General features: G+C 44.4%; 1 protein-coding gene across 3 annotated transcripts; it reads left to right on the top strand.

Moving 5' to 3' along the window:
• Positions 1–6872: 6872 nt before the first annotated feature.
• Positions 6873–10049, top strand: LOC116441093 (cytochrome c oxidase assembly protein COX20, mitochondrial). 3 transcript variants are annotated; one of them, XM_032102641.1, is made up of 4 exons: positions 6873–6979; positions 8435–8549; positions 8693–8756; positions 9215–10049. In XM_032102641.1, exons 1-4 carry the CDS (start codon positions 6947–6949, stop codon positions 9354–9356), a joined length of 354 nt encoding a protein of 117 aa, XP_031958532.1. In that variant the 5' UTR covers positions 6873–6946; the 3' UTR covers positions 9357–10049. The 3 variants fall into 3 exon arrangements, with proteins under 3 accessions (XP_031958532.1, XP_031958531.1, XP_031958530.1); XM_032102640.1 differs by lacking the exon at positions 6873–6979 and adding an exon at positions 6997–7226 and having other exon boundaries at positions 8697–8756; XM_032102639.1 differs by lacking the exon at positions 6873–6979 and adding an exon at positions 6997–7226.
• Positions 10050–10563: the final 514 nt, after the last annotated feature.

Here is a 10563-nt window from a genome sequence, read left to right as displayed (position 1 = left end):
TACACTGAATTCTCTGAGTCTCTCCATGTAGTTTGGATGGCGGCTGTCTCAGGAATATACTGTAACCTCCAGTGGAACAAAACACCTTGCATCTGGCAGGGTACTAGCAGACAGTCGTGTCACCAGACAATGTGGGGTAGCGCTAAGCCAGTGAAATCTACTTTAAACTTGACTACAAAACTAAAATAGAACCCACAAACTCCTTGCCTTCCCCCACCTGCTGAAGAGAAAAAATAAAAGGAAGAAAACCAAACGAGATAAAATGAGATCTACATGATACGTCATAATTTTTTAAAGTTGGTACATGGCATGGCTTCTGAACATCCTCTCCAGTTGTCTGGTTTGAGTGTCTACTTTGATATGCTCTACTCTTTGAATGTGACTCCTCTCTCCCTGTATGCTGCTAATTACACATCCACTTGAACAGCACACTGCATGCAAAACACATCACCAAAGTGGCTCCTGGCACACCATCCCTTTCCTCTCTTACCCTTCAGTTCAGTGGTATCATTGTATTATGTCACTGTCTGTGTTATATCACTTTCCCTTCTCTGGGCTTTAGCCTGATCTTGGCAAAAATGCAAAAGCCCCAGTGAGTCATGCAAAAATTTAATTTATCTAGTTTTGGATATATAGGGAAAAGTGTAAGGACAGGAGAAGCACACCATGATACCTCCTCAGAATACCCTTGCAGCCTCCAGTGACTTGTGCTGAGGGAATTCTTATGTCTGAGAGGGTGCCTGAGCATTTAATAATCTTCAATATATTTTTCCCCTATGAATTTTCTAATTTTGTTGTGCTATTTAAACAGCTTATTTCTAAATAAATTTCTTACTCGTGCAACTCTTTTCAGTTTGTTATGAATTCTCAGAAACCACGTCCCAAAAGAAACAATTACCATACAAATACCTTATTAGCTCTAGTCTCCAGTTTTCCCTCAGGAATTAATAAAGATTAAGCCTGACACATTCATATGACAGACGTGGAACACAAGGTGCAGAGTTCATAATAACCACCCTCCACACTCTTCGTGATAGAAACCTCAGGGCAGCTACTGTGTTTTGAGAAATGAAGATGTGAAATGGAAGGGGAAATTTTGAAGTCAAGTTAGATGAACACCTTAGGAATGAAACAGGACAAAGGAAAGTAGCTCTGAGGCAAGAAAGGAGTCCCTTCCACACTCCTGTGCCTATGACCCTGTCATCATTCCAATTTGTGTCAGAAGCAGTATAAATCTCCCAATGTCTTCAGTTTCAAAAAACCAAGTTCTGCAACTTACAAAATTGCAAATTAAGAAAGAAAGGACCAAACATGCAGAAATAAATAGTATCATCATCTGCTTGAAGTGGATTACAGTGACATACAAGAAAACTTAAATGTCTGTTAGTATTTGCCACTAATACACTTAAGACATGCTTTATAGATAAAGTAATTTACATTCTATGGAAAAAAAATTGGTTATTTAAGAAAAACTGCTCTATTTTTAGTCAGAAACATCCTTACGTCCAATTTATATTAGTAAGTCAGGAAATTTTAAATCTAGCTCTACATCCAACAGTACGGCTGCAATTATAACCCTTATGTTTTATATAAGCCGCCTTTTTAAATATAAAACCCTCTTCCTTTTTGAATCAAGTGCCTAAATAACATAAAGAGATTAAAAGATCTGGCAGAAAAAAAATAAAGCTATTAGAAGCCTGCCCTTATTTCCTTGGCTTTCAGAGGAGTACATTGAATTAAAATCTCCTATGTGTTGCAGATGAAAAGATCATTTGTACCAGCAGTTAGGAGTAAGTTAGGCAAAGTCAACCCACAGAAACGATCAGCAAAGCCAACCCAGAATAAAACTGTCATGCAGTTCAAAGTTAATTTGCATTAACATTAATGCTTTGGGGGGAAAAAAGGGTTTTTTTTATTCAATTGCACAAGCATGGTTGCTGACTGCCTTGGCAACAGCACCCTGCACACATTCCTTGTGCCAGCCCTGACCCCACAAGGGTTACTCTGACATAACCTACAGCACAGTTCCTCTGCAGCCATCATAATAACAATTTACCCCCACAAAACCATTGTAGAATCACAGAATCATAGAGTACCTTGGGTTGGAAGGGACTACTAAAGATCATTTAATCCAACCCCCCTGCAATGAGCAGGGGTATCTTCAACTAGATCAGGTTGCTCAAACCTCCATCCAGTCTGACCTTGAATGTTTCCAGGGATGGGGCATCTACCACCTCTCTGGGCAACTTGTTCCAGTGTCTCACCACTCTCACAGGGAATAATTTCTTCCTAATATCCAATCTAAATCTACCCTCATTCAGTCTAAAGTCATCACTCCTTGTCGTATCGCAACAGGTCCTGCGAAAAGGCTCCCCTCCAGCTCTCTTGCAGGCTCCCTTTAGGTACTGGAAGGCTGCTATAAGATATAACCAGAGCCTCTTCTCCAGGCTGAACAACCCCAGCTCTCAGGGTGTCTCCACAGGAGAGGTGCTCCAGCCTTCTGAGCATCTTTGTGGCCCTTCTTTAGGCTCACTCTAACAGGTCCATGTCTTTCCTGTGCTGAGGACCGCAGAGCTGGATGGAGCACTGCAGCTGGGGTGTCATGAGAGCAGAGTAGATCAGAACTCAACCTGCTGGCCACTCTCCTTTTGATACAGTCCAGGATACTGTTGGCTTTCTGGGCTGCAAGTGCAGCTCAGAAATATGTAACTCCAGAACACATAATTCCTACACACTTGCATTCAGTAACGTAACGTCCTCCTCTGGAAGGACAGACACCCTCATGGCAGCTGAGGACATGAGTGGAATAATCATCCTCTTCATGACTTCTGGCAATTCTTAGTACCTCTTGCTTTCATGGCTTACAAAATGGCACATGGTTACTACAAGCAATTGCTTCCCTGCTACTCAAGTAGCTTCAGGGTGACCAAGAAGACAATACCCCGCCTGACATCTCCAAAATTTGCCTTAAGGCATGCCTCAGCTCCTAGCCCAGGAACCCAATGGCCTGCTACCTTCCAAACATCTTCAACAGAGCAACTTCTTGAAGGACTTGATGTAGATCAGCACTGTTCTCAAAAAACCAAAAAACCAGCCTGTTTGTCCCCACACCACTGCCAGGAAGCAGCTTTTTGTGTAGTGCTCACTTTCTGCTGCATCAGGCGGCAGCAGAGCTGATGACAAGAGAAGGCAGGAGTGCACAGCAAAGAGGAGGCAGGCCTGGACCACCTCTGGTGTCAGCAGCCCACCTTAGAACAGTTTAAGCTGATATCTATGGATATGAACAGGCAGAACAGCCTCCACTTGCCAGTAACAACTGCTATGGACAGACCAGGAGAGCCTTTGCCAACTCCCTGAGCAGAGCATGCTCAGATGGAGCATGGGAGATGCTGAATTCACCAGGAAGTTTAGTTATCTGTCCATGGTGGCCATCAACCTAAAGGGGTTGTCATCTACACTGTCTAATAAATGTATTTCTATTTCTTAGGACAGGCTGTCACAGCTCTTGCAGGTGCTTGCTTTTCCACAAGCTACATAAACAGCCTATGGTATAGGAATAACTTATATGACCAAGAGGTGCTAAAGATAGGAAATTCCATGCTTGTGTGATGGTTTCTTCCTTTTATGGAGTACAGCCTAAAATTGTGTCAGAACTGATAAGATCCATGTATGTAGGGATCAGACTCCTCAGTGAAGTTTTCTGATGAAGGAAATAAGCACTGGAGAAGTCAGTGAGCCAGGTTCCTGCCTGCACTGTTGTGATGTGAGCACTTTCTGTCTGCTGCTTCATGTCCTGTACATGGTGGCCTCTTTCCTGCTGCTGGACTGACAAGAGTTTTGCCTGGCCTGACCTTTAAACACAGAGGTGAAGGATGACAGAACAAAGACCCTGTCAAAGACCAATCCAAACCATTTCCAAGCTGTCAGTTTCAGGATGGAGAAGCATACAGCTAAGGATGCTACACTTTATTTATCAGTGCTAATAAAAATAAGAACTGCATAAATATAGGAAAAGTTCAAACAGCTGAGAGCAGGTGGCAGCAGCACACTATGATGGATAGAACTGACAAGGCATAGGCAGGTCAGCCAAGGGTCTCCAGCTCCGGTCAATGTCATTAAGGAAACACGATTGTTTAGATGTATCAGTCGTGTCCTTTAGGGTCAGAAATTCAAGGCAGCAATTCCAAACTGCATATACAAGATGCCTGGCTTCCAGAAACAGCACAGTGTCCCTGTTAATGGAGGAAGGCATGCTTGCAGGCGCTTTTGCTCTACCACCTTCCCTGTATGCACACTTGCAGGATACAGTGGAAGATGCTCTGGGATGTGCCTCTGCTGGGCCAGGTGTGCCAAGGGTTTATGTAAAAGTTGGTCCAGCTCTTGCAGCCAGTCATACTGGCAAGGAAGTGGGCATATTCCATCAGCTCTCACATTTCCTGTGTGATCACCCTTATAAAGTACCACATGCTCACACAGCCCCAACCTCCTTTATCAACTTACAGGCTAAAACCTGCATTTCAGTGAGCTAGAAGTAGCTATCCTCATTTTTATTTGAATCCAGCATGACATCCTAATTCCAGAGCCTTCAGAGCACAGGAGGGTAAAGCAGCAGAAGTACGAGCCCACACTTTGAGAGCCCTGCCCGCCCCAAGTGCTGGAGCACATCACCCCGTGCCCTCTGCACACCCTGACAGGTCCCTATGGGACACGAGGGAAAGTTGGCTGCATGCTTCAGGCTATCCCAAGTGTCCCTTTGCTTTAAAGCTAAGCAGGCTCCAGCTCCAGCATCTTCACTGATCCGAAGCACTGACAAGCAGCCCCGTGTACTTCTAACTCCACAAAGGGTAATAGTAATTAATTTTGGAGCAGCTCCTGCAGGACAAGAAGCAGAGCTGTGAAGTGCAGCAGTAAAGCACAATAATGACCAAGTACCAAGGAGAGGGGGAAAAATTAGAATGGTATGTTTATCGCTAATGGATAGTTCAGTATAACTCGTGTGATCCGGGTATTTGGAAAAAGGATAAATGACACACAGGGAAAACCCTGCACTTCTCCTTAGCCTATTCTTGACTATCAGACAGAAGAGGCTCTATTTGTGTACTTTGCTCTCCACCATCTTAATTCTTTCAAAGCAAAGAAGATCCTTCCATTCTTTTCCTTCAAAATATGAACTGCTGCAGGCCAGGCCACCTCACTGGCAGTAAAAACAGCGTCTGTTTTTCACCATTGTGCCCTTGTTAATCTCAGCCATGTTAGCATTCTCTTGGGATTCCTCACTACATTCCTCAGTATTTGTCACTGCTTAATTTTTAAACCAACTAAAATAAAACTGGACATTACAGGCTTTTCCAAGGGCAGATTATGCCAGTAATTTTGGTTTTCGCATCATATAGCAAATGTCCTGTGTTTGCATCACTACATACATAATATACATTAACTTTTAACACACCAAACTACTCACTAATTCAAGTTACTCCTACTGATATTTTTAAAATGGATAGCAAATGTATTGAATCAGTATGTTCTGTGAATTCAGAGCTCTGCCTGCAGTGTCTACAAAGATGACGAAACAGTGATACATTGGGACTGTTGGGGAGGATTGAGACTGTTTTCTAATCCATGGGAGATTTAAAAATGCTCATGCAAATGTGCAGTAGCACCTTTCAGCTACTGACACGAGAATCAATTGTGCGAAAGTGCATTGTTTCCAAAATCCTGCAAACACAGGAAAAAAGAAAGGAGTGACAGAAAATTCAAGCAAACATAAATTTCAGAATGTGTAAAAGACCATTTTATTTAGCACAGGATTAAAAAAACTCAAACACATAATAATATTTAACAAGGTCTGAAGGCATCTCCTAAGTAAAGACATACTATTTTTTAAATCAAAGAGCAGTATTGCACATCTCTCATCCCTGTTATACTTCATGGCGAAGATGGAAAAGGTCCTACACTGAACCTACCCTGTAATTTGCTACTTAGCAGGGAGAGACTTGTTTTCTTGCAGCAAAATGTATTTTTACAGTATCTTGGAGAAATGTACCTCTGTCCTAAGTCACCTGGCACTCTTCACGTTTTCTCATCCTTACTGCAGGTACAGTTACACCCCTAAGGGGTCATTTCCAGCACGTCCAGGTGATTTAGCACATGTCTTACCCCGGCTGAACCCTGGGGTTGTGCCTGATGTTGCCCCACATGGCCTCACGGGAGGCCATTTTCCAGAGCACTTTGGAATCAGTTCTTCCTTCACCTCCTGCTTCCCGCTGCCACCCGCAAATTTTTCGCCCAGCTGCATAAATCATCTTTTCCTCGTCCCATTCCAGCGCCCTGGGATGCTCCCACTGACAATCAGCTCTCCCCCATCTGGGGTAGGGGACATACACCTCCATATCCTTCCGGCTGCCCACAGCCCGCGAAGGATCCCATAACCTCCTTCTCCCACTAGGTGCTACCCACTGAGCGCGCTTGCATCTCCCAGCCCTCTTGTTTCTCCTTTAGCTTTTAGCAGCTCGGCTCAGCCCGCGGCAGGGCCCCTCTCGCAGGACTTATGGCGCCCGGGAGCGCGGCGCGGCCGCGTATTCCCGCCGGGAGCCGTGCGGATGCGGGGGCGCCCTCAGCCGCTGCCCTCAGCCCCGCCCGGCCCAGGCGCGCGCCCGCAGCGGGGCGCGGCGCGAGGCGGGGGCGGGGCGGGAGCCGGCGGCGCCCCGCCCCCCCGCCCGCGTGCCCGCGCGCGCGCCCCCCGCGCCGTGACCCATTTCGCCGAACAAAGGATTCGCGCTGGAATCTCGCTCAGCGCCGGGACCTAAAATGGCGGCGGCGCGCCCGGCCCCGCCCCTTCCGCGGGCGCCACAGAGACGGGGCGGGCGGAGCAGCGTCCCCTCGGCGCCGCTCTGTGCGCGGGCGCAGCCCCGGCTCGCTGGTGCGGGCGGGAAGGCGCTGCCGCGGCATGGCGGGCGAGGGCGACTCTGAGCCGGGGAAGGTAATGGAGGGCGGGGGGGCGGCGAGGGGCGAGGAGGAGAAGGAGGATGATAATGAGGAGGAGGATGATGAGGAGGAGGAGCTGCGCGGCACCCGGCTGCCCGCGGCAGCCCCGCGCTGGGGACACGGGAGGTCATTGCAGAGCAGCAGTGGCCGTCCCTCCCCGCCCCGCTGTTTCACTCCCCGAGGAAATAATTAGGGAACAATGCACGGAAGCCCGCGGCAGAACTGAGGCTCTGCAGGGCCAGGTGGGTGGGGCGGGGGCTGTGTTTGTGATTCCCCGGGCCCCTCCGTGGGACTTTCTCTTGGTGGGCGAAACACCGTGATGAGACTGGGAGGGTTCGTGAGGCCGGTGGTCAGCAGGGGTCAGAGACATAACAAATGATGCCCAGTGTGGCAACAGGTGAGATGCTATTTTAAAAGGATGCATCACGCTGCATGGATGTAGCAGCGATACCTTCTTAGCCAACAACAGCAACATATCAAGTGACTTCTTCCACGTGAGAGCACTCGAAATTACTAATTAGGAGATACGACCAACATAGACCACATCCTTTCTGTCTGGTACACAGGGACAGCTGATGGCTGACCCTAGGAAATACGGATAAAACTAACGATGAGGATTTCCATGCTTGCCATCCCCATTACCAGAGTGACACAATGGCTCCTCTCACGGTTGTCAGCCCTACACAAGCAGTTGAGTTCTGTAGTACTCTGTCTTCAAAATCTACTTTGGCCAAGTGGAATACCTTCACAACAACATAAAGCAATCACCTTTGATGAATTTAGATGCAGTTGTACACATGGTACTTCATGCTCTAATGATTTAAGCACAATAGAACGAAACGTGTTCTCACACCGTCCCTGAGCAAAGGATTGATAGCAGAGCAATGTGCAGGTGTTACTGCGGGGCGGCTGCCTTGACCCTGACCCGTGTGCCCAGCCCCTGCCTAGACATAGGGTTAGGTTATAAATTACAGGTTTATAAATGTTTTTGTTCAGTATAAGGTTCTCTACTACATGCTCATTCTCCAGTAACTTTTTTCAAGCACATTTGCTGTTTCAGGTACTAAAATTACATGGCATGACTAACTGCATAGTTGATTGTAACCTTCCTTGTTTGTTTGTTGTAACAAAAATCCTGGATTCTTAAGGGTCTTCTCCCTTCCTTAATTTTGGGGAATGCAAAGGTAAAAAATGAAGTATTAATATTCAGTAGAAAGGATGGATCAACGGTTTTGTGTTATGTAAATTAATAGTTAACTCTTCCAAAAACATCCCTGATATATCTGTGCCTGTTCACTTTTGGTCAGCTGTAACCCTGGAGGCAGTAAGTCCTCAACTGGTTGTATTTGACTACTAAGATAACAAGTCAGTTTTACAATGGAGTTGGCATCACAAACTTCTACAAAAGTGATTTTTGAAATTTATGGTTTTTTTCTTTTTTGTCTTACAGTCATTTAAACTCCTGGGATTTCTTGATGTTAAAAATGTCCCATGTGCACGAGAATCAGTGCTCTATGGCTCCCTGGGGTCTTTAGTTATGGGTCTTGGACATTTTTTAGCAACTAGTAAGTACTTACTCCTTTTGGGTTTTACATATTTATTTACAAGAAAAAAAATAACATCTGTTTGCTGGTAGGTGGTATTAATAGTGGGGAGTCATACAAGTTGTTTTCCCTAACTTTTCAGAAGATTTTTGTTTTTCTTTCAGGTAGAGTTAGAAGATCTTGTGATGTTGCAGTTGGCGGCTTTATTTGCACAATGTTAGGATACTGGTATGTAAAATGCTTCTTCCATTTTCACAGGCCTGTGTTGGCTGAATTGTACAACATGATCCCCGTGTTTCAGTTTTCAGAAACAGTGTTTCACGTCGTTTTTGAAACTGCATTTTAAAAATGTGTCTAGCAAAGTGTCCTTTTCCTTCTCCCCAAAATACTTACCTTTTTTAAAGGAAAACATTTCAATGTGTTTGAATATTTATATATTTCTTTAAAATACTTGCTATTGTTTTTTGAATCCTAAGTGAACAATCCCCCCAGTTATTTCCATTTATCTTAATTCTTTTTTCCTTCGCTTACCCCACCCTTGTGTCCTAATTCCAAAGGGAGCATGCTGAATTTTACTAGCATTATCAGTTGTGGTTGCAACTTTTCGTCTGACTGAATGACTCTGTTTTGATACTGCCACTCATATAAAGCTGGGAATCATGTTTTCTTTTCAACCCCTCCTCTAGGTCTTACTGCAGGTACAACTTGGCCCAGCAAAGGATCCGGCAAAGAATGCTTAAAGAAGGAATGAGAAACAGAATTCTGTTTGAAGGCAGTTACCTTGACCCAGAAAAGGAACAAACTGGCAGTGAAAGAAGTGATTCATAGGCTGCTCTGGAGGAGTTGTGGTTTAATACATCTTCGGGAAAAGGTGGTCCAAAAATGTGAGTCTACACTGTAAGCCTGTGAGGTGTCTAAAACTGGTAAATCATGGTTTTCCTAGCAAATCTGAGCAGGAAATTCACAGTGAATCTGTTAAGTCTGTACAAGCCTTGCTTTGTTTCATGTATGTATGTGACTGCACACACTTGGGAATGACGTCCTGTCAAATATCTGGGAGCTGATGTGTTCTCTTGCAGGGTCTCAGAGGATTAACAACAGTGATTTGGAACTGCTTTAACTTCCATTATAAACAGAGTGTGGTTTGTTTTAGCAAAGTTGTAATTACATCTCATTTAAATACACGAAAATATTTTCATCAGCTGTTGAGTAAATGTATCCTTCAGTGCTGTTTGTGAAACAGGAATATTTAAACAGTAGAAGGCTTTGCATGTGCAAGATGGGTGATACCAGCAGCCTTTATAAGATTTCAGCTGCAAGATAACCAGATAACTTGCATACACTGTGAAGCTGCAGAATTTCCATCTTTGTTCTGTCTGTTTGACACTAAGAATAAAATCACACTTCAGAGCAGTCTAAACTATGTAAGTAAATAATTTTTTACCTCATTAAAAATCTTGCTATTTAAGACACTTCCCTACAATTTGTGGAATAATAATTTACATTCTTTGTAAGTAGCAATGGTCAGTAGTTTGTTCTTTTGTTTTTTCTTTAAAGGGCATGTTCTACTTAACTATTTCACTGTGCGTTTTTCAGTTAAAAGACATATCACTACATAATTTCAAGGAAACCATCTTATTTGGAAATGCAGTGTTGGGTCTAACAGCATGTCGGTAAAAAGATGAGTGATGACATCATAGTCCTTGCTTGCTTCTGTCTGCAGGAGTGACACAATGTTTTTATTTTTTCATATAATGATTTATGATGTATTATGCTGTAAGCACTTTCTGGTCTAAAGGCGTTTCACCAGGCTGAAATAGTCCTTTTCCCCCACCTTGTACTTAGTCTGAGAGAGTTTGTGATCTGTTAGTAACTCCCATTGGTGCAGGGAGGTTTGGGAATCCAGATGTAAATAGCAGTATTGCTCTACTTATTTATTTGGAAATATACTTGAGAGCACTAAACAAGCGTGCTATTTAGAGAAAATTGAACTTTTACCTTCTATGGATTAGCCTCTTACAAGAAGAAAACAAAC

This window comes from Corvus moneduloides, chromosome 3 (genome assembly GCF_009650955.1).
Source record: "Corvus moneduloides isolate bCorMon1 chromosome 3, bCorMon1.pri, whole genome shotgun sequence".
NCBI lineage: Eukaryota > Metazoa > Chordata > Aves > Passeriformes > Corvidae > Corvus > Corvus moneduloides.
This window is presented reverse-complemented; position numbering and strand designations above follow the sequence as displayed.

Excerpts from the sequence above, each read along its gene's own strand:
- LOC116441093 (XM_032102639.1), top strand. The coding sequence starts at position 7,026 with ATGATAATGAGGAGGAGGATGATGAGGAGGAGGAGCTGCGCGGCACCC. Across the intron at positions 7,227-8,434 it reads CTGAGGCTCTGCAGGGCCAG|TCATTTAAACTCCTGGGATT; the intron begins GTGGGTGGGGCG and ends TTTGTCTTACAG. Across the intron at positions 8,550-8,692 it reads TGGACATTTTTTAGCAACTA|GTAGAGTTAGAAGATCTTGT; the intron begins GTAAGTACTTAC and ends TTTTTCTTTCAG.